Source organism: Giraffa tippelskirchi, chromosome 5 (genome assembly GCF_054371585.1).
Source record: "Giraffa tippelskirchi isolate mGirTip1 chromosome 5, T2T-mGirTip1v1.2.pri, whole genome shotgun sequence".
Lineage (NCBI taxonomy): Eukaryota > Metazoa > Chordata > Mammalia > Artiodactyla > Giraffidae > Giraffa > Giraffa tippelskirchi.
In genome coordinates this window covers 127,459,837-127,483,397 of record NC_137279.1, presented here as the reverse complement: position 1 = coordinate 127,483,397, position 23,561 = coordinate 127,459,837, and the positions used below count along the sequence as shown (strand labels likewise).

The 23,561-nt window shown below is 37.8% G+C and overlaps 1 protein-coding gene across 2 annotated transcripts; it reads right to left on the bottom strand.

Moving 5' to 3' along the window:
* Positions 1–858: 858 nt before the first annotated feature.
* Positions 859–20,494, bottom strand: GCLM (glutamate-cysteine ligase modifier subunit). Of its 2 annotated transcripts, XM_081486273.1 has the most exons (7): positions 19,955–20,494; positions 15,932–15,997; positions 14,585–14,669; positions 11,408–11,467; positions 8,345–8,547; positions 5,530–5,644; positions 859–1,562 (listed from the first exon to the last, which is right to left on the bottom strand). In XM_081486273.1, the coding sequence occupies exons 1-7, from the start codon at positions 20,078–20,080 to the stop codon at positions 1,393–1,395; spliced, it is 825 nt and encodes a 274-aa protein (XP_081342399.1). In that variant the 5' UTR covers positions 20,081–20,494; the 3' UTR covers positions 859–1,392. The 2 variants fall into 2 exon arrangements, with proteins under 2 accessions (XP_081342399.1, XP_081342400.1); XM_081486274.1 differs by lacking the exon at positions 15,932–15,997.
* Positions 20,495–23,561: the final 3,067 nt, after the last annotated feature.

Here is a 23,561-nt window from a genome sequence, read left to right as displayed (position 1 = left end):
TAATATGTTTATTTTGAATATGGAATCACAGCTCTTTTCCCTAAGCTGAAAAAACTTGGGCAAATTAGTTTTACATGAGTTACATACATGTGTGTAGATGTATATATATATATGTGTATGTGTGTGTATGTATAAATATACATATTATCATTAGCTTAGTTTTACAAACCATATGTTAAAATACATGGTTTAAAAGTATTAATTGAGATACAAGAGATTTTTTAAAAAATTTTCAAACTATTTGGGTCATAGATACAAATTTATAGAATTAGAGACCAACAGTCTATACCAAAGGTCACAACTTATTTATTTGCTATTTTCTGGTTCTTAATCTAATGAAGAATCATATTAAATGATACACAGTCTCTTTTAGCTTTAAGGTTTTGGTTATACTGTTCTGCTTTTAATAGTTAAGACCGTATCTCAAACAAATTTGTCTAAATAGACAACACTGACCCTGAACTAAAGATTTTTTTCAGCTCTTTTCTGGCTTTTAGTTCCTTGTAGAAGGGAACAAGTATTGCATATTTTCCTTAATTGATTCTTCATCCCTATGCTCCCTCCTTCCAGAGCCCACAGTGCCCAGCACATGGTAATCGCTCAATACTTATTGAATATTCTTGAATGAGTAGAAAGATACTAAGGACAGATTGAGAATTAAAAAGAATCTGGATGTGACAATAGCTGCTTTTATAAAGCCCCCAAACAATAAGATCAAAGCTCCTAGTCTCCTTTACATATTTACTTTGGTTTGTCCTCGTAATAAAAGCAAGAGCAATTATGGCACAGAATACAAGGTTAAATCATTGCAGGTAAACTACAAGCAAGGACACATAAAAAAATTTAAGTTTCCATTCATGTAGTGAAGAAAGGACTTTTATTTACACTATTAGTAGATCCCAGCTACTCCAGTTAGTCTGAGATATAATCATCAATGACAGGAAAAATATCTTCCAGTATTTCAGTTTTAACAATTGTAATTAAATTGCTTGATTATACTATAGATTAAGAAGCAATTAATGAATTTTTTAGAAATAAAAAATACGTATATATATTACCCTGATGCCTAGGCCAAAATATATCTAATGACAAATTTTCTTGATTGCTATTGTCATAAAAATAAAGGAAAAATATATAGCAAGTATATTCTTTATAGACAATTTCAATTAGAAAACAACAGTTTAATGAAAACAATACAGTGGTTCATGTGAGTGAACTGATATGGAAGCAAGAGAAGTATTCAAACTTGACAGATAACATATTGTCAAATATAACTAAAGAATATCTGCCTCCATGACACACTTACAGGCAGTAATTAGATTTTTACACATCTCAATTTTATCTTATATTCAAGGAAAATACAGGTCAGTAGGTTATGATCCTAAGCTGCGGTTAGGAACCCTTTCTTTTAGCTTGTAAGATGTAGCCTTTTGATTTGATAATTCCTCTACTTTTAACAATGACCGAGTACCGCAGTAGCCACAGAGGCACCCACTCATGTGCTCGAATGTCAGGGATGCTCTCCTGAAGTGCTTCTTGGAAACTTGCTTCAGAAAGCAGTTCTTAAAACAAACAACAAATAAAAACCCAAATTGTTAAACTTGAAATCAAAGTACTTTACTATGTAGGTAAGCATTTAAATACAACAAAAGAAACACCTCAGAACTGAATATTTATCCTTAATGTGTGCTACGAATATGAACCAGAAGATCAGAAAAACCCAGGTAGTTCTTTAGAAAGTATCTACACCTGTAACCCAGCCAGTTTAACTCATAATTTCTGGTGAGAGGAGCCTGAATACTTGTGTGTTTTTTTGACAATCTCCAGGTGATTCCAATGTACAGTCAGGGACAATAAAGGAAAGGACAAAAGGAAAAAATATGGACCATTTCCACTGCCATGTATTTCCATCCAACTATTTTTTCTGTATATATTTATTTTATATGTATGTATGTATCCATATCTTAAAAACCAGAAATCATACTGTAGTTATAGCCTAATTTATTCACTTTTTCACATATATTATGAATATTTTCCCATGTAATTATTCTGTGAAAGCATTTTTCATAATTTTCCCAATATTATATTTTATAGATATAATTTATACATTTTATTATTGTTGGCAAAAAAATTAGGTTTTTCCTAATATTTTGCTAATAAAAATAAAGCTTGATGAACATCCTTAAAATGCACACCTGGCTATGGAATGACAAGGTCAAAGTACAAGTACCTTTGGAAGGTTTGATACATGGTGTATTGCCAGTTGCTTTTCAGAAAGACTGTGCTTCACACTTGATACTGGAGTGCATATCTTACCATATCCTCACCAGTACCAGCAATCATTTAAAAAATCTTTCCCAATGGTTATCTTTTAATCTGCATCTCTGATGAAATCATTATTTTCTGATTCCACATTTATATCTAAGACCTCTACCATTGCTCCGATTTACAACTCCCCTCCTCACTTCCTCCTCTCTAGTCACACTGGCCTCATAGCTGTAGCCTGAAATCTTCAAACATATTTCTACCTCGGGGCCTTTGAATTAGCTGCCCCCTCTTCCCTGAGCACTCTTCTTCAAGATACCCACATGGCTCTCTCCCTTCTTGGAGGTCTCTGATTAATGTACCCTAGCACAGAGGCCTCCCTAACCATCCTATATAAAACAACACCCCCTAACCTGGGCACTCTTTTCTTCGTCAGCCAACTTTTCTCCATGACACACACCACCATTTATCATATTCAACATTTATCTTATTTGTGTCTCCTCCCATAAGAATATAAATTCCATGACAGCTGAGATTTTCCTGACTTGGTCCTGTATTTCTAGTGCTTAGAATGCCTGGCACATAGTCTACTGAAGAAATCAATCAATATGGAAAGATTCCACTAGGGTCAGAACCAATCCTACAGATAGGGATTAGATGACCATCTTTGCAATATGATTTGGGAATGTCAAAGAACCTGCCTGTCCCCAAATGAACTGCTGTGACATTTGAATAACATCAATACTAAACTCTCAGTAAATATTAGCTACTGTCATGTGCCAGGCACTTCTAAGTACTTCACATGTATTAACTCTTTTAATCCATATGTTAACCCCAAGAGATGGATATTATTTTCCTTTGCGGGGGAAATTGATGCCAAGACATTAGATAACTTGCCCAAGGTCACACAGCTAGTAAACGGTAGTTTTCATAAATACAATGGTAATTTTCCAAATATCTCTGTTTGTGGATCTGTTTTTCAGATTGTCTAATCGAGGAACCCTGAGGGAATGAGGCATACTATAGATTAGACTTAATGGGAGTGAGAAGAGGAGGAAGGCCAATAAAAAAAAGGAAAGCTCTTAAGTCAGAATCACATACTTCACAATTGTACTCTGACTGTAGTTAAACTGTTACCACAACTTCTAGGACAAAGAATAATGGAAAATAAACCTTTCTGAGGAATAAGGGTAATTATAGAAGAGAGGAAGGCCTTCAGGTGACTTATAAACAAGATTCTATTTTAGATGACAAATAGAGTTAAATATTTTACAACTTGCTTGCTTAAAAAATAAATGTTACACAAAATCGGAAAACTATGTTATTCACTAACTACATTCTTTTAATTCAACTAATGTTAAATCTTTAGAATCAGTAAACATGGCAAAACTTTTAAGGGAACTGCTTCATTACAGATCAAAGTGTCTGAAGATCCATTTATAGTATATGCACGATCAGACTATAAATTCTACCTAAAGGGTTTAGAATTAAATTAAAAAGACATCCAAAAGTCAAATTACACTGGTAAAACAAAAGCATACTCTCCCCCCCAAAATTAAATTTCTCTTCTCCTATACACATGTAATATATTTTTCGATGACAATGATGTATTAGCACATAATCCACATGCCCACATTTAGATAAATGGAAATAAAACACTAGACACCTTAGACTTTTCCTATTTCCTTTCCCACTGGAAAAAGAATTGCGTGTTTTTCAAGCGGAGCTCAAATGGGGTACAGGCTCACTGATCAGCTGTTTGTAACAACTGCTGTTGGTAATAATTACAGTTGGAAGAGCCTCCACAAAGTAAATAGAAAAAATTATGTAATATATGCCAACATATAGGAATTTAAAATTTAAATAGCTTATATTTCAGAACACATCAGCACAGCAATTCTTTGTTGGATTTTCAATAAAATGACCTTTTTTTTAAAAAATGAATCTAATTACTTATGCGTGAAAGCTTTGCTGGAGAGGGAAGGTAAAAGTAACTATGTCCTATTCTGGTATGATTTAAATGGAAGCTGATAAGAAAGTCAAGTTTCAGACCTGAAATACTACAGTACTAATGTTTCAAATCAGCGAGGTGGGGAAAAGGCTCCAAATTCACTCAGGACCTAGGTCTAAGTTCAGACTTCACGCTAGGCCAGCTGGGTGACCTTGAGTTTCTTAAACTCTAAGGCTCTTATTTCCTCATCCATAAAATGTCCAGTTTCAGTTGTGAGAGTTACAATCTCTGAGGCATTTAGCATGATGCCTAGCATTTGAGAAAGAATAACTATTAAAACTCCTCCTCCACTTCCTATAAAACAGTAAAAAAAAAAAAAAAAATGAGAATGAGGCAGACTGTTTATAGTAAGGTTTAAGAAGTTATCCATAAGCATCCTAAAAATAAGTGGAATCACACCACCTATACAAATGCCATCTTTTTAGAAATGAAAGTAAAAACTGAAAGTTTTTCTTTAGGAATCACCTATAAAATAAAATTTCGTCCAATTTTTATTAAACTAGAACTTCTATAAAAGTGTCATGGAAATTTGAAACTTTCACAACATAGCTCTCACTTGACTGTACCAAAAAGAACTATTTCATAGAGCCTGTATATTTACTAAGTAAAACCGCACCTCTGCTCGCTATGAAACTGAAAAAATGAAAATGGAGCAGACTGCTAGTAACTAAAGTGTAAAACACTATCTTCCCAGCTTTCCAAATTATCTTGTAAAATGTTGATAAAAAATTATCCTACAAAAGGCAGACAAGCCATTCTCATTAATCAAATAACATTTCTGATTAACATCAAACATATATGTCTTGATAGTAATGATTAATAAAATACCTAATCAAATACCCATCCTAAGATGCTTAAGTTTAAAATTAAATTTTATCTGCTGTTTTTTTCCAGATATTTATCCTTTTTAAATAAGTGGCCTTTTGGTGCAATCTCTGCTGTACTAGACAATATTATATGTGACACTTCTTAGAGTATCTTACAAGATCTTCTCTGTGTAGCTTAGTATTTATAAATCTGAGCAGACTGGATGTTCAAGAAATGATCCCTTCATTTCTTTTCCCATTGGTACAAAGACAAAATTAAAGCTTTCTGAAACTAAAATAAAGGCGTACGTGTTTTTAACTATTAATAGTTCTAGGTGACAGCATTGTACAATTTCACTGTACAATTAAAAATTAAATTTTAACAAGTAGCTTCTTATAAAATAAAAGCACCTGATCAATCTCTACAAATGAAAATCTCAGTCTTACCTTTTGGATCATTATGAGTCAATAGCTGTATGTCAAACTGTTTAGCAAATGCAGTCAGATCAGGTGGCATCACACAGCAGGAGGCAAGATTAACTTGGTTACTATTTGGTTTTACCTAGAAGTGAAAAAGAAAAATCGTGACATCTCCTTTAAATTAAGTACTTCGAAAAGTAGAAAGCAATAAAAGGAAATCAATTTAAGAACATATGAAATATCACATCCTACAGTGCTTCAAGTTTGCTTTGACATGAATTTATTTTTTACTTTTACTTAACACTTGTGCCAGATTTTTTTAAATTTATTTTTTAATTGGAGGATAATTGCTCTACAATGTTGTATTGGTTTCTGCCTTATATAAAACAATGCAGATCAGTCACGACTATATAAGGATCCCTTCCCTCTTGAGCGTCCCTCCCACCCCACCTTTCCATCCCACCCCTCTAGGTTGTCACAGAGCACCAGGTTGGTCTCTCTGTGTCATAAAGTAGCTTCCCACTAGTTATCTCTTTTACACATGGCAGTGTATATATGCTTCCCAGGTGGCTAAGTGGTAAAGAATCCACCTGCCAAGCAGGAGATGCAGACTCGATCCCCAGGTCGGGAAGATCCCCTGTAGAAGGAAATGGCAACCCACTCCAGTATTCCTGCGGGGGAAATTCCATGGACAGGGGAGCTTGGTGGGCTACAGTCCATGGGGTCATGAAGAGTTGGACATGACTTAGGGACTAAATAGCAGCAGGAGCAGTGTATATATGTCAATGCCACTGTCTCAATTCATCCCACCCTCTCCTTCCCGTGTCCACAAGTCCATTCTCTACATTTGTATCTCCATTCCTTCCCTGCAAATATGTCCATCAGTACCATTTTTCTAGATTCCATATATATACACAAATGTATGTGTGTATATATACATATATGCGTTCAGTTCAGTTCAGTTGCTCAGTCGTGTCTGACTCTTTGCGACCCCATGAACCGCAGCATGCCAGGCCTCCCTGTCCATTACCAACTCCCTGAGTCCACCCAAACCCATGTCCATCGAGTCAGTGATGCCATCCAGCCATCTCATCCTCTGTCGTCCCCTTCTCCTCCTGCCCCCAATCCTTCCCAGCATTAGGGTCTTTTCCAATGAGTCAACTCTTCGCATGAGGTGGCCAAAGTATTGGAGTTTCAGCTTCAACATCAGTTCTTCCAATGAACACCCAGGACTGATCTCCTTTAGGATGGACTGGTTGGATCTCCTTGCAGTCCAAGGGACTCTCAAGAGTCTTCTCCAACACCACAGTTCAAAAGCATCAATTCTGCGGCACTCAGCTTTCTTCACCTTCCAACTCTCACATCCATACATGACTACTGGAAAAACCATAGCCTTGACTAGACATTAATATGCATTAGTATACGTTATTTGTTTTTCTCTGACTTACTTCACTCTGTATAACAGTTTTAGGTTCATACACCTAACTATAACTAACTCAAATTCATTTCTTTTTATGGCTGAGTAATATTCCATTTATATACATACCACAACTTCTTCAACCATTCATTTGTCAATAGACATCTAGATTGCTTCCGTGTCCTATTGTAAATACTTCTGCAATGAACACTGCAGGTACATGTGCCTTTTTGAATTGTGGTTTTCTCAGGGTATATGCCCAGTAGTGGGATTGCTGTGTCATATGGTAGTTTTATTCCTAGTTTTTAAGGAATACTGTTCTCCATCATGGCTGTATCAATTTACATTCTTACTAACAGCGCAAGAGAGTTCCCTTTTCTCCACATCGTCTCCAGCATTTATTGTTTGTAGGTTTTTTTGATGATAGCCATTCTGGTTAGTTTGAGGTGATACCTCATTGTAGTTTTGATTTGAATATATTTATTAATATATGCTTTTCTGACTCATGGTACTGGTAACAGGAAAGGGAAAAATAGCTCTAAGGAGAGGGGAACAAGCCAATATATTACTACACTATTAAAAAGTCTCATGCTAGAACCTGCCATCTAATACATGTGCCTTGAAAACAAACATGATTCTAAGTGTGATGGTTCCATCTAGAAAGGAGATGTCTTAGAGATAGAGGATCAAATACAAATGATAAGTATATTTATGCTGAAGTATATAATATGGTTATTAATCAGATACATTTGAAAAAGATAAGAATTAGGTAATTTCTAATAGATGCTCTGGTTAATTTACAGATACATTTCAGATCACCCAAGTGATCTTAGCAATTCAGCATAATCTTAGCCACATTCTGGCTATCACCAAGTCAAAGGGACAAGGAGGCAACTTTTCTCTAGGGTTTTCCCGCCCAGAAGAAAATGAAAAGGCTGGGGATGAAGTAAAAGGAATAAAGAAAAATAGAGACAGTAAAGGTAAACTACTTGTAAGCAACTTCCCTAATAATTTTGTGGGTTATTAGGCCAGAGAGTGGCAGGGATAAATTTATGACTCCTACTCCATATCAAGTTATGTGAACTGAAGGTCTTACATGTCTTTAAATAAAAGAGCAAGATATATGTTATATACGATATTCTCTTACTTAGGAAATTAGAACCATGGTCTAATAATACCTAAAGGAAAACATAATATTTTTATCACATAGTTAAAACTGAAGGAAAGAGCCTTAATTCATTTGGGTATGAATTTTTCAACACACATTTTCTCGAGTTTTTTGTCAAAGTCTGCCTCAAAATCCCCATACTTGGAACAGGGACCCCCACAGTGGTGTCTGCTATGTGCATGATGTTTAATGGGATGCAGCAAAGACTGTAAAAGACAGGGTTCTCCTGGAGTGCTTGGGATGCATATGTCCTTTACCTGTGCCCACTGATACAGCTGCTCCAACTGGGTTTTGTCCAGATCAGAGGTACCAATAGCAACAATCTTTTTGCTCTGAACTAAGTTTTGCAATTCTTCCCAGTAAGGCTGCAAATGTTCCAAGGAAAGATTAACTCCATCTTCAATAGGAGGTGAAGCAATGATCACAGAATCCAGCTGTGCAACTCCAAGGACTGAACAGGCTGATGTGACAGAAAACAAAGACGACAAACGTTTGTACATAATAAAGGCAAGTTGTTTCTAATGTCCTTTGCTCCCCCACTGAATTCTGTCCATACAGTTCACCAGTATTCTATGTAAGAAATTATTTCATTAGGTTTCATAATTTACCTGCCATGTAGAACATTTCCATCTTTTTCAAAACAATGAGTGCCCATTCATCTACTTGGTCTGTGTGGCAGACATGTGGGTTTCCTTGACCTGCCTCATTTCTGGGGAAACTCACAACTACTATAGGCTCCTTGTTTCCTAGGCCCCAGGACTTTTTGGTAGCTTCTGACCTAATAGTCTATAATTGTTGGGTGTGCTGTGCGTGAAAACTAAATTGCTTCAGTTGTGTCTGACCTTTGGGATCCTGTGGACCACCAGGTTCCACTGTCCGTGGGCTTCTCCAGGCAACAATACAGGAGTGGGTTGCCATGCCCTCCTCCATGCAATCTTTCCAACCCAGGGAGCGAACCCAAGTCTCTTACGTCCCCTACATTGGTGATGGGTTCTTTAACACTAGTGCCACCTGGGAAACCCTATAATTGGTAGTCATAGCAAAGAATAAGCTTGAGACTATGAAAAACTGAATTTATGGTCTTAACTTACACATTAATCTAGGTGGCTCAGTGATAAAGAAACTGTCTCCCAAGCAGGAGATGCAGGTTCGATCCCTGGGTCAGGAAGATCCCCTGGAGAAGGAAATGACAACTCACTCAAGTATTCTTGCCTGGGAAATCCCATGGACAGAGGACCCTGTTGGGCTATACAGTTTAAGGGATTGTAAAAGAGTCAGATACAACTTAGCAACTAAACAACAACAGATGTAGGTAACTTCTTAGTTTTTATAAAAATGAGTTTATTTTTAACGATTTTTGTGCCTTCCATAGTTATATTAAAGAGCAAGTTATTTAACTGTTCAACGTATGTAAATACTAGAAGAATGTTTTAAAAGAAAAAATACTAATTAATTATAATGCTATATAGTAACCTCACCACAAGATGGAAATAAGATAAAAATGCTTGTTTTTGTTGTTATTCTTTTGATATTTCACCTGTAGCACTAAAAAAGTTGAGAATATGATTAAGGAGAATTTCTATCTCCAAACATATAGTTAACTTGTAATTATGTTACATCTTTTACATTCCTCTTATATATCAAAATATGACCTTACATAGGTTGATGTGATTTCCATAGAAGCCTTAAGAAATTAGGCTAGAACTTGAAAAGGTAAAATTGCAATGAAATGGAACAAAATAGAAAGCCCAGAGATAAACCCACGCACCTATGGACACCTTATCTTCGACAAAGGAGGCAATAATATACAATGGAGAAAAGACAATCTCTTTAACAAGTGGTGCTGGGAAAACTGGTCAACCACTTGTAAAAGAATGAAACTAGAACACTTCCTAACACCATACACAAAAATAAACTCAAAATGGATTAAAGATCTAAATGTAAGACCAGAAACTATAAAACTCCTGAGGAAAACATAGGCAAAACACTCTCCGACATAAATAACAGCAGGATCCTCCATGACCCACCTCCCAGAATATTGGAAATAAAAGCAAAAATAAACAAATGGGACCTAATTAAAATTAAAAGCTTTTGCACAACAAAGGAAACTATAAGCAAGGTGAAAAGACAGCCTTCAGAATGGGAGAAAATAATAGCAAACGAAGCAACAAACAATTAATCTCAAAAATATACAAGCAACTTCTGCAGCTGAATTCCAGAAAAATAAACAACCCAATCAAAAAATGGGCCAAAGAACTAAACAGACATTTCTCCAAAGAAGACATACAGATGGCTAACAAACACATGAAAAGATGCTCAACATCACTCATTATTAGAGAAATGCAAATCAAAACCACAATGAGGTATCATTTCACACCAGTCAGAATGGCTGCTATCCAAAAGTCGACAAGCAATAAATGCTGGAGAGGGTGTGGAGAAAAGGGAACCCTCTTACACTGTTGGTGGGAATGCAAACTAGTACAGCCACTATGGAGAACAGTGTGGAGATTCCTTAAAAAACTGGGAATAGAACTGCCATATGACCCAGCAATCCCACTGCTGGGCATATACACCGAGGAAACCAGAATTGAAAGAGACGCGTGTACCCCAATGTTCATCGCAGCACTGTTTACAATAGCCAGGACATGGAAGCAACCTAGATGTCCATCAGCAGACGAATGGATAAGGAAGCTGTGGTACATATATACAATGGAATATTACTCAGCCATTAAAAAAAATACATTTGAATCGGTTCTATTGAGATGGATGAAACTGGAGCCCATTATACAGAGTGAAGTAAGCCAGAAAGAAAAACAACAATACAGTATACTAATGCATATATATGGAATTTGAAAGATGGTAACGATAACCCTATATGCGAGACAGAATAAGAGACACAGATGCATAGAACAATCTTATGGACTCTGAGGGAGAAGGTGAGGGTGGGACGTTCTGGGAGAATAGCATTGAAACATGTATATTATCATATGTGAAACAGAACACCATTCCATGTTCGATGCACGAGACAAGGGCTCAGGGCCGGGGCAATGGGATGACCCAGAGGGATGGGATGGGGAGGGAGGTGGGTGGGGGGTCCAGGAGGGGGAACACATGTAAACCCATGGCTGATTCATGTCAATGTATGGCAAAAACTATTACAATATTGTAAAGTAATTAGCCCCCAACTAAAATAAATAAATTTATAAAAAAAAAAAATTGCAATGAGCTCTTTTTTAACTAGACCTGAACACAAGATATAATTTATACACTTACAGTAATTTAAAGTTCACTATGAAAATAAAAGTTAAAATTTTGCTTACCCATGTCGACTGCATTTTTAGTTGATGATGAAGAGTTTGATCCTACAATGAACAGTTTTGCTGAGTGACAAAAACAACAAAACAGATTATTATATTTGAGTAACATTCTACTACACAGTAGTAACACTGCTAAAATACTAAGAACAGATAATCCTGAATGAATTTTTTCCTTCCCTAGCTGCATTGTTTTATAGTTTTGATTTTAAGACCTAAAAGTGTATTTCCATGGTAATTTTAAAAAGATATGCTAGTTGCCAACAAGTATCTGATTGTCAAAACAAAAAGGCAAATATTAATTCCCCTTTATTGGAAAGCAGGGCAGATAAATATAGAAGCATTCAACATATATATTTTTATGAATTAAACATTAATGGAGCATATTATATACCTGGGCTTTTCTGATAGCTCAATCAGTAAAGAATCTGCCTGCAATGCAGGAGACCTGGGTTCTATCCCTGGGTGGGGAAGATCCCCTGGAGAAGGAGATGGTAACCCACTCCGGTATTTTTGCCTGGGAAATCCCATGGACAGAGAAGCCTGGTAGACTACAGTCCATGAGGTTGCAAGAGTCAGTCACGACTTGGTGATTAAACCACCACCACATTATATACTTTCTCCAATAAACTAAAGTCTATTTAAAGATTAAATTAAATTGCTTGTAATGAGAGGAAAATTGAAAAAACAAAACCAAAAAACCCAAACAAACAAATATCCCACAATTCTACTTTCCTAATACAATCATTTTCAATTTTAGACAATGTTACCTTCAAGTTCTTGGTCATATGAAACACAGTATATATTTTTTAATTCTATTTATTGGGTTTATTACCTTTATGTAACAAATACTTTTTTATATTTCTCTGTGGTATTTAGGTAAACTGCCAATAGTCTCATCTCCAAAAGCAATTACTGTTTAGATTTTTATGTACTCTGTATTTTTCTTTTGCTTTTTTTTTTTTTGGCTCTGCAGCTTGTAAGATTTTAGTTCCCTGACCAAGGGTCAAACTTAGGTCCTTGGCAGTGAAAGCACAGAGCCCCAACCACTAGACCACCAGGGAATTCCTGTACTCTGTATTCTTAATCAATAATATCTATGGTAACTCTATGTTCAACTTTATGCCTGAAGCATTTCTGAAGGTCAGAAATGTAATTATGAGTCAAAGGATATGACTCATTGGTCAGTTTTGTTTTATTTAGCTCTTACTTTTAAAAAAAATTGTCCAAGTTTACCAGACCATTAAAAGTTAGAAGTTGCCCTCCTAACAATATAGGATGCTATTAAAAAAAAGACATATATTTTTGCTAATTTGATAGGTACAAAATATACCTGCCCAGAACCACATTAATTGGCATTTCTTTGGTTATTAGGAAAGTTGAGTAGTTTTTCATATTTATGAAATTGAAGCTTTGGCTTGATTTGACTCAACATTATATATATTGTGTATATATATGTATATATTTACTTTATGTAATAAATTCACTGTTCAAAAATCTAAATTTACTCAACAAATGGGTAGAGTAATAGGAAAGCAAGAAGAGAGAAAACCATAAAGGGTAATAGAGAGAAAACAGGGTTAATGAAATACCCTTATGTAAAGTGCCTGGCATTCAATATATACAACAAATTTTCTTTGTACAACATTTCTTGTTGTCATTTCCTTTGTTGTTTCTATTTGTCATTTCCTTTCTACTGCTGGATAATCCTCCTAAAATACTGCTTTCCTCATGTTACTTCTCTATGTAAAAGCCATCACAACTTCCTTACCAACTGAGAGTCAATCTTCACCACTTTGCTCCAACTCAGCTCTGTAATTATACTCGGTGAAAACCCTCCCCATCATTATCCCACTGGCTATGAATTGGGTGTCATTTGAAATGGTCTCCTTTTTCCAAAAGAGGAGGCATTTTTAGGTAGGTGAAGAGAGGAAAGCTCTTGATGCTTATCAAAAATCTCAAGCCTTCCAGGAATCAAGGACAACTTGTTAAGAGTTCCAAGATGGATCTACACCATGATGAACTGCAAAACACCACAGAGAAATGCTGCTCTCATGTCCTTTTCAACACAAACAGCAATGTGAAATTAACAAAAAGAAATGGGTTCTGTAGTCAGGAATACCTCGATGGACTCCTGGTTCAACCATTTACTTGCTACACACCAGCTTTCAAGTTATTTAATGTCACTTGTGTAATGGGGATAATAAACCTACCCTTCAGAATTGTTTTGAAAATTCTATAGAATAAATATAACCATAATGTGGCAAGTACAATCTCTGGTATAAAGTGAGATTCAACAAATGGTACTTATTATTATTAGAGTCGGTGCTGTAATTCATCTTACGTGTTCATCCTAATAATAGTAATAATAAAATGACAACAACTATGGCACAGCCACAAATGGTAATAAATAACAGTTACCTGGCACTTACTTTGTACCAAGAACCATGCTAAGTGCTTCTTTCGTTATTTCCTTTAACTTACAAGGAAGCTTGCAAGACAGGTATATCCCCATTTTATAGATGAGGAAACTGAGCTCAGAGATATTAAATCATTTGTTAGCCCTAGATTATGTCAGTCAGTAATCTGCACATCCAGGAATTTCAATCTAGTTAAGCTCAAGTGTTTAGTGACTATGTTATGCTGACTGTAAGCTGAGGACAAGAACAGCTTTCATTCCTTGAACTTCGCACTAGCTCTGGAAAGTAGTAGGAGTCCCTCCACCTGTGTTGAGTGGGTACAGTATGTATTTTATTTTTCTTCACGCGGCTCGTTGCCTAGACTTGTTTCTCTGCTCCCAGGTGACCTCAGCCATTGTTTAGTGGCATCACACCAGGAAGGGAGGACTTATGCTGACTTCAGGTGGACACTGCTCTTAAGCCTTCCTTTTATTCTTTCCTACACCTTCTTCTACTGCTCTGATTAATAATGTCTCACATAAATTAGTGAGAACAAAAGGAAGAGGTGAAGTTCTATTCTGCCTTCACTGAAGTAGCCAACAGTGACCTCCTATAACGCCTCCTTTAAAGCTGGCTACAAAATTATGTTATAAAGAATCTCTATATTTCCTACACTGAATGATGGAGTTACTTATTACCAGAATCAAAGAGAGGCTTATCCCCATGCCTAACAAAACCTATTAGCCACTGTAAAGCAAAATGAACTGTAAAGGCTGGACTTTACCAGAAACTTTCATTTCTTCTCTTTCATCGGGATTTATCTTTTCTACTGCATGAGATACAGTACATTCCAAGACATCTGGAAACTCCTATAATAAACACACGATATTTACAATAAATATAAAATTAATGTTTTTACTTAGCTATATATTTTCTATTGTCCATAACACTCTTTAAAGCAGAGAACCCATAAGACAATAAAGTTCTTTACCTGATAGGCTTCAGAAAGTTTATAAAGCCCTGAAATAAAGGTAAAGTGCTGTGTGTGTGTGTGACCATTTTCTGGGAAAAAGTGTCTCATTTTGATGAGATACTCAGGGCAGGGGTAGAGCAAAGATGTATGATCAAAAACAAATGAACAAACCAGCTAGCAAGCTGGGCAGTATGTGAAGAGTGAGAACCATTAACACAGTTAATACTTCTACTCAGAAATCAATGAAAAGTAGTATTTTCCTTCTGGATATTGACATGTTAATAACTTCCCATATATCAATCACAAACATTTTAACCCCAAATTTATTTTTTTCTGAATGCAATGGAAACAAAGTAAAGGCAATTCCAATGCATAAAAACCAGTAGTTAATGAGTGAAATGATAAAATATTGGTACATAAAAATCAGTAACATACTAACATTTATAAAATTAAAACAAAGTAAATAGGATTTTCCCAAAATTCTTGAACATAGAATGCCTGACCACATGTTAAGTATTTATAAGTCAAGCTCAGAGTGAATGGTCACTTCAGAGAAACAAGAGACTGATAGAAGACATTAATGAATGTCTGCCTAGCACCTATAGTTACAAACTTGCAATATGCTCAGGGAAACAATTATTTTTAGTACATGTCCTCTTCCATACTTTTTAAGTAGTCTCTGTAATTTGTGACAAGCCTTTGGCTAAGCTGGATTCCAAACAGTGGTTTACAGACTGTGTTTTGTATATTAACGTTTTTGATAATAGCTATAAACTGACATTCAATGAAACACTTCCTTACTGTTGCATAAGTAACTGACACTGACAAAATTATTTTTAGCAACTATGTTTTTCTTACAGTCTACCAAAGCAATCTAGAAACCAGAACTATTTGATAGTCATTCCTCTACTAGACCAAATATAAACTGCAACTAAATACACTCTGAGAAGACTGTGGAATCTTAGTAGCTTGTCTTACTGAAGAGTTGACTACAGAGTTGGATTTTCTCTTTCATGCTTAAGCCTACTGGGTCAGACTGCCATTCAGCAAATGGACCACAGTGATTTTCATGCTAGTTGCCTATCTGACTTTCCGATCAAACCTGAGAAAATTAATTTCCTGCTTATTACATGATTTCTTCATTCACAGTTCACTCACCCTGACCAAATCTGGGCTGATTTGGGAACTCCACTCATTTAAGGTCTTTTGAATACAATCTCGAAGCTGCAAAAGAAATGCATTTTGAAACTGTTAACCATACACTACACTTTTTATGTACTTCTACAATGAACAAAGGTTGAAATAAACCTTCACCTAAAGTATAAAAAAAAGGACTGTATTTGTCTGATAAGTAGGAAAAAGAAGATATACATAGGAAATACGATACAGACCAAAATTTTAATTCTACAAGGTTTTGTTTTCTTTAACAAAGATCAACTTTATCCTACTCTTAATTCGCAAATATTCTTGACCTAAAGCAGTAATCTAATCATTTAAAAAGTATTTTTGCACCAATGAAAATTTAAGTGAACTTTTGAGATATAAAAGCATTCATAAAGAAACAAAATTTCAAGAATAAGGAAATTTATAAATGGAGGAACTGTAATCAAGCCCAGGCAGCCTGACTAGAATGAACCTTAACCACTATGCTCCTACATGAGAATCACCTGTGGTGTTCAAAAAATGTTTAAATTCCTGAGCCCCATCCTAGATCTGCTGAATCACTTTCTAAGGGCAGTGTGGAACTTTTATTTTAAGAAGGATCCAAGTAATCAAAATGTACTCTAAAGTCTAGAAACCACCCTAGTGCTATCTTGCAGAAGTCAGCTTGCATAAAGTCAGTTCATATAAGTCATTTCCTAACAGGCAGGTAGACTTCAGACCTGTCATCAATGTTTTCTTATACAATTTTCTTACACTAACATTGTAGTATTCTGTAAATTCATTCAAGTGTCTAGTTATCTTTTATCTCTTATGACAGTGTATTTCCAACTTATTTAATAGTGGTCCAAAATAAGACATACACTAACACAGTGAGTACAGACGTACATACATATAACAACAAAAATTCACAAAGTAATATTTATGCTTACTATATACCAGATAGTCTGGTGACTTCTATGAGTTAGAAAAAAATATGTTGCTCCATGAATCACTGAACTGACTTCTGACCACAAATGGGCCAACACTAGCAGCTTGAAATCACTGCCCTATAAATACCAAGGCCACAGTACTTTGCATTCTGTGGCAATCAATGAAAAAATAAATGAGTAACTAGAAGTACATCCCTGAATTGCAAAAGCACTTTCCTAATACCAACGACAGAGATTAAACTTCTGAACTCACTATCTGATCTCTGAGTGCTTATGATAAAAACTGACACAAGAACTTTACTGCTTATATTTCAGTATAGATAATTACAAGGGACAACTGGTTTATCAATTAAGAGCTCAGAATCACCTATTGAAGATTTACAATATACAACAGTAATTCATGTGCTAGCCATAACCCATATGAATTCAGTTTACAGGGTCTATATAATCAAATTTAAGTCATTAGATAAAAAATGATTAGTTGATAATCATTTTAGAAAGAATTACAAGTCAATATTCTCTGAAAAATTAATAAAAATTGAGGCAGCAGGAACAACAATTCTATCAGGAGTGCTATGGCTCAAGTCATGGGAGAAACTTTAGAAATTTTCCTCTGGTAGGATGGTTAACTGGCAGAAGGCTTTCCAGATGAATTTCTCAATTCATGAAGATAAGTATATTTTCAGAGTGTTCTCTCCCTTCTGTCAGGACAAATTATGGAACAGTCCAATGTTACAATAATATGAGAAATTCACTGACTATCACACACTGGGTGATTTTTAATCTTTTATATATTATCTATACTGAATGAACATTAACCTTGTACTTTTTTTTTCTCTGCTCTCTTCATTCTTACCACACATAGTATCATGGAAGATGAGCATCATCATAATTTAGTGTATCATTAGATCTGGAGTTGTATAAGAGTTTTAAAAAAATGCTACATGATCAGATACCTTAACAACAAATAACTGTTCAAAACAGTCCAATAATGGCCCATTTAAAACACAAGATTTTATTTCAGAAAATTACAGTGAAACAAAAAATCTGGGCAGAGATTACAGAATAATTAAAAAACATAACATTAGACTAGAAAAGACCTTTTAGGAAATTTAATGATCTCTACCTAATGTGTAAATTTTCTCAATAATGAGTGATTTATTTCGTTTCTTTATTCAATGAGGTTGAACTGTTTCAAGTAGTGTACCCCAATTTACAGCTCTGGTTTCTGCAAAGTTCTTTACATAGAAACAAAACACACCTCTCCTATTCTAATCAAGCTGTCACGTTTTCTCTACATATGCTAGCACCAAGCTTTCCTCAAAAGTTTTCAAATTTCTTAATTTTGTCCCTCTTTCACATCACCCAAAATAAAATACACAAATCAGAGTTAGTCTTTGGAACAATGTTTTTCAAACTGTGGGGTATAACTCATTACTGCATTAACAAATCAAGTTTTTAAAAATTAAAATAAGATAGAAAAAATTAGAATACACAGTATATAGTAAAATGTTTTCATAAGATTGTGTGTGTGTGTGCGCGTGCGTGCAAACCATGAAATGGACTGTCAAAGCAAAATGCTTTTTTTTAAATTGGGTTTGCAGTCAAACTACAAACTACTACTTTAGCATGTGTTGAGTGAGATAAGAGAGAGAAAATGTCACCCAGTATTATCTATGTGCAAAATGCTGTATTGAACCATCAACCCTGGAGAAGTTAAAGGTCTAGTACAAAACACAGAAGTGTCTATCTTTGGGAGAAATAGCACAAGTGAGGGTGTTTTTGTTTTTTTTTTAAAAAAAAGAGAGACAAACTGAGCTACACCTTGGACACAGAATATGGTATGGATTCTGATTTCTATTAAAGTTGCAACCAAGAGTTCTCATTCCCCAATGGGCCCTCACTGCCTACAGGAAGCCTGGGCACAGGTCCAACTCATACTCAGAGGGATGCTTCTGCTGCTACCTAGTGTATCACCAACATCTTATTTAAAACTGATTAGGAACACATGGAGAATCCCAGGGGTGGCGGAGCCTGGTGGGCTGCCGTCTATGGGGTCGCACAGAGGGACACGACTGAAGTGACTTTGCAGCAGTAGCAGTAGCAGAAACACAGTTGATAACATCATAGCTGACATAGCTTAGGAATTTTTTCTTTTAATCAAGATTTGTTTTATCTCTCTGAACCAGATGGCAAGGGAGATAAATGCTTGCATGTTGTTTCATACAGGATCTTTTATTCCTCACCGTGACCTGATGATGATATAAACCAACTTTTAAGTCATGGAAATAGGCTCGCGAGAGTAACTTTCCCAAAGTCACAGAGCTCTTAAATTAAAAGTTTGTTTTATTGTTATTTTTTAACACTAAAACCCGTCCTATAACACCAACATGCCTCGGCAATTAACTGTGTGTAATGATCGACTCTTCCCTTCAGGAAGGACCAGCGATGTAACAAACATGCAACGAGAGTATAATTCCAGATTATTCCCTGCCACTTCAAAATAGTGGTCAGTCTTTAGGCAAATTAATCTTCGGCAAGAGAAATACATACCTTTTTCCAAAGCCGAATTTGAGTGTTCAGTCATTTGCCTCACAGCCAGAGAGAAACTACAGTCAACACCCTAAAAAGCTAAGTGGATTATTACTACTACCTCATCTGAGTCTTCGGCAAGCTAATCCCCCAGAATTTTCTTTACCTAGATACCGTGAGAGAAAGGGAAAGAGCTAGGGAGGGGGACGAAGCGCAGGATCGGCCCTCTCTGACCCCCTCGCCCGGGAGAGCGATCCAATAGGTTGGAGAGTTTGGTCATCAGCCGGGTGCACTGACAAGAGGCGTCGCTCCTCATCAAGTTGCACCTGCCGAATTTGTAAAGACGCAGCGCCCCCCAACAGCAGGTTCGGATGCGACTTCGAGCAGACAGCAGCCCCGGCTTCCTTTCGCAGGCCGAGCCCAGGTGCGCGCCTCGCCCGCGTCCCCCGCGGCGCCCGGAGCCCGACCACCCGCCCGCGGAGCCGCCCGGCCCGGCCCGCGGCCTGTCCCTGGAGCCGGTCTCCGCCGGCGCGCTCGCCGCCCTCGCCGCCCTCACCTCCTCGCTGTGCGTGGACGGGCACTTCTTCCGCAGGCGGCCCCAGTTCAGCAGGTTCCCCGTCTGCAGGTGCAGGGTGCTGGCCCGCGCCAGGAGCGCTCCGGCCGCGCGGCTGTCGGTGCCCATGACAGCAGCCGACGGAGCGGGCCCGGCGGCGACGGGGCCGCAGGCGGGGAAGGAGGCCGCTCGTAGGACGCGGTGCCCGAGGCCGGGGAGCAAAGCGCGAGGCTGCTCGCCCCGCGCGGCGAGACCCCGGGCCTGCGCTCGGGCCCAAGGACGACCGGGCGGCGGCGGAGCTGCGGCCGGGAAAGACGCGCTGATGGCTGCGGCTCTCTGCTACAGCGGCCGCCGCGGGAGAGTGGACTCCCAACTGAGGAGCCGTTTCCTGGAACACAATGACTAAGCAGAAACCGCGGCGGAGAAAGTGCTTCGTAACCGTTACCCGTCCCGCGGCAGGGCCGGGCGGGGCGCGGCGGCGAGCGGGCTGCCGGGCGCCGGGCCGCGGGTGACTGGCCCTCGGCCTGCGGCGGGCGTGGCGCCGGGAGGCAGGCGGGCGCGCGGCGGAGAGATCGCGGGGCACGCGGGGCGGGGCGGCACGGCGGCGCGGGGCCCAGCGCTCGGCAGGGCTCCCCCTGCCGGCCAGAGGGCGGTGCGCCGGCCCGCTCCACCTCCGTCGGCTGCGCTCGCAGTCTCACCTCCCAGCCAATGGGCTATCACGCTGGTGATAACCCTAAGATACCGCTTTAAAAAGAGAAAGTACCGGGGCATTGAAATGCCCGCCGGTTTCAATTCTCAATAGCAGTTCCTTTCCCTTCTTAAGGGCTTTCCCCCAAACTTCTCACTTTTCTTCACGTCCATTGATTAAAGGTCTATTGAGTTACTCTATTTGCTGGCCAGTGTGTGACGTCAAAGAGTAAGACTTAATCTCTGCCCTTGAGATTCTTAAATTGTAGTTCCAGATACGATTTAAGCATATGAAACAGTAATACTGTTAAGAATATCATAGTTTCCAGATGAGATTAAAGAGAATGCTTAAACTGGTGAGATCAGGGAAGATATGAGCTGTTCCCTTAGAGGTACTCCTATTAAATTTCATATGTAATAGACTTGGTAGGAACCGCGAATTTAACATTTATTGAGGTTTCCTCAACACATTTTTGCTTTTGTTGAGAGTAATCAGATATACTAAAAAGCAAAAACATAAACCTGTGTGGCTTGCAAATCTGACTTATCAGGTACTGGTTATTTTAACTTAGACAAGTCACTTAGTCTCTGTGTTTCACTTTCTCCCGTTTATGCGGATGATAGTTTAAACTTCGTGATATTGCTGATAATTGACTATTTTTGAGCTACCGAAATGGCTAGTTCCCATGGTTCCACCTAATACAACACTACTACATTGGGTAAGTGTGAGGAGTTAATGAGAGAACTTATGACAGCCCTCAGTACAGTACTTGGCTCATAGTAAATGTCCAGTAGGAGAGATCACTTAGAAATACTGACTCTTCTCTTTCCCCCTTACAACCCACTTCTCACAACACTGGCAAGTTCATGATGTAATTCACAGCAACATCACTGTCATGTTTTTAAAATTTACATTTATAGGGGAATTCCCTGGTGGTCTGCTGGTTAGGACTTGGCACTTTCACTGTGGGGACACAGGTTCAATCCCTGGTGGAGGAACTAAGATCTTGTTGGCCATGGGGCACGGCCAAAACAACAAAAATTCACATGTGTAAATCCCTTTGGGCTTCCCTTGTAGCTCAGTGGGTAGAGTCTGCCTGCCGTGCAGGAGACCTGGGTTCAATCCCTGGATCCCCTGGAGAAGGAAATGGCACCCCACTCCAGTATTCTTGCCTGGAGAATCCCATGGACAGAGGAGCCTGGCAGGCTACAGTCCATGGGGTCACACAGAGTCAGATAAGACCTAGCGACTAAACCACTACCAAAATTTACTCTTCACAGCAACTCAGATAGGTGATTTGTTGAAAATCTTAGGTAGTACTAAGTTTTGGGGCCTCCATCAAAACCTAGATCCTTCATTTTCAAGCTCCTTACTCTTCCATACTACAATTTATGCTACGTAAAGCATATTTATTGAGGTAATTTTAATTCTTAAATGTGTATGAGCATGATTTATATGCTTTTTGTGCTTGCACAGCTTTATTTTACAGTGTATTATACTGAATGATACCCTTGCCCTGGCATCATAATTTTGGAAGAAAAAAAGCTTAATCTTCTAAATTTATTTGGTGACAAAAACAGGGAATGCAAAATCTGAAGTATTTTGCTATATACAGTTATTCTGAATGAGTTCCCCCCTCCCCCATGGAAGAGGAAAAAAATACTGACACACTCATCTTTGGGAATGGTATAAATCTCGGTTTTAGATACTTTAAAATTCTGCAAATGTGTGTAAGTATGAAGAGTCACTAATACTGACTGCCCTTTTTCCATTCTCCTTGACCTTTCCAGGATCTGATACTACTGTCCAGGCTCTCCTTTAAAAACTACTCTCCTCACTTAGCCTGAAATAAACTACACTACATGTGAGAGTTTCCTCACCATATTTGATCACAGAACATTTTTAAAAATTGTAATGTGTTGTTGGAAGCCCAACAGAGGCTCATGAGCTGTAAATGTTTATGTTAAAGCAGACAGCAAAAATGGTCTCATAAATAAATTGTTGTAGGAAGTGATTACATTTTTTATTCATGATCTGTTTTTGTTTTATGTAAGAACAAACAAAATATGAAAATTAAATTTATTTCACCTTATTAAAGGACCACTTGGTACATTTTATGCTTAAGCTGATTTAAATTCTTGAATTTTGTTTTAATTCCCAAAATTAATGTTACCACATTCAGGAGTACTAACTTGGTCATGGCCACTTTAGAAGTGAAGGTTTTTAGAAGGATTTCTCAGACTTCCATGGTGGCTCAGTGATAAAGAATCTGCCAGCCAATGCAGGAGACACAGGTTTGATCCCTCATTTGGGAAGGTTGCACATGCTGCAAAGCAACTAAGCAGGTGTACCACAACTACTGAGCCTGTGCTCTAGAACCTAGGAGCCGCAACTACTGAACCTCCTTGTTTGCCTTTAAGCCCATGCTTAGCAACAAGAGAAGCCACCAAAATGAGAAGCCTGTGCACTGCAACTAGAGAAAAGCCCGCGCAGCAATGAAGACCCAGCATAGCCAAAAATAATACAATAAAATATAAAAAGATTTCTGTAGGATATTTCTGAAACCCAGATTGTTTGGAAATACTACAACTGTCACTGTCACACAATTTAGAAGAACAGACTGGTGGCTTGGAATAGAAAGAACATGAGTAAGTACAGAGGAGTGGAAACACCCACAGCGTTTTTTGAAAATAGGAAAGAGAGGCGCCTACCTTGAGCAGGAGTACCTCTTAAAGGTGAAGGCAGTGAGAGTGTGATTAATGGAAGACCATTATCAGCAAGCTGGAGTTTTTGGATTTGGGTTAGGAAGACTTTGACTTTGAGTAAAACAAAGTCTTAACTCCAGGAAATAAATAAGAAAAAAAATCTATATTTAAAGTAATATTAACTTACTCAACAGATATTTCTTACATGCCTAATACT

Bases quoted from the DNA above. Each gene is read 5' to 3' on its own strand.
- GCLM (XM_081486273.1), bottom strand. From the start codon at position 20,080: ATGGGCACCGACAGCCGCGCGGCCGGAGCGCTCCTGGCGCGGGCCAGC. The intron at 14,670-15,931 runs GTGAGTGAACTG...TGTTTATTATAG, and splicing joins TCAGCCCAGATTTGGTCAGG to GAGTTTCCAGATGTCTTGGA. The intron at 11,468-14,584 runs GTAAAGTCCAGC...TTTGTCACTCAG, and splicing joins AGAAGAAATGAAAGTTTCTG to CAAAACTGTTCATTGTAGGA.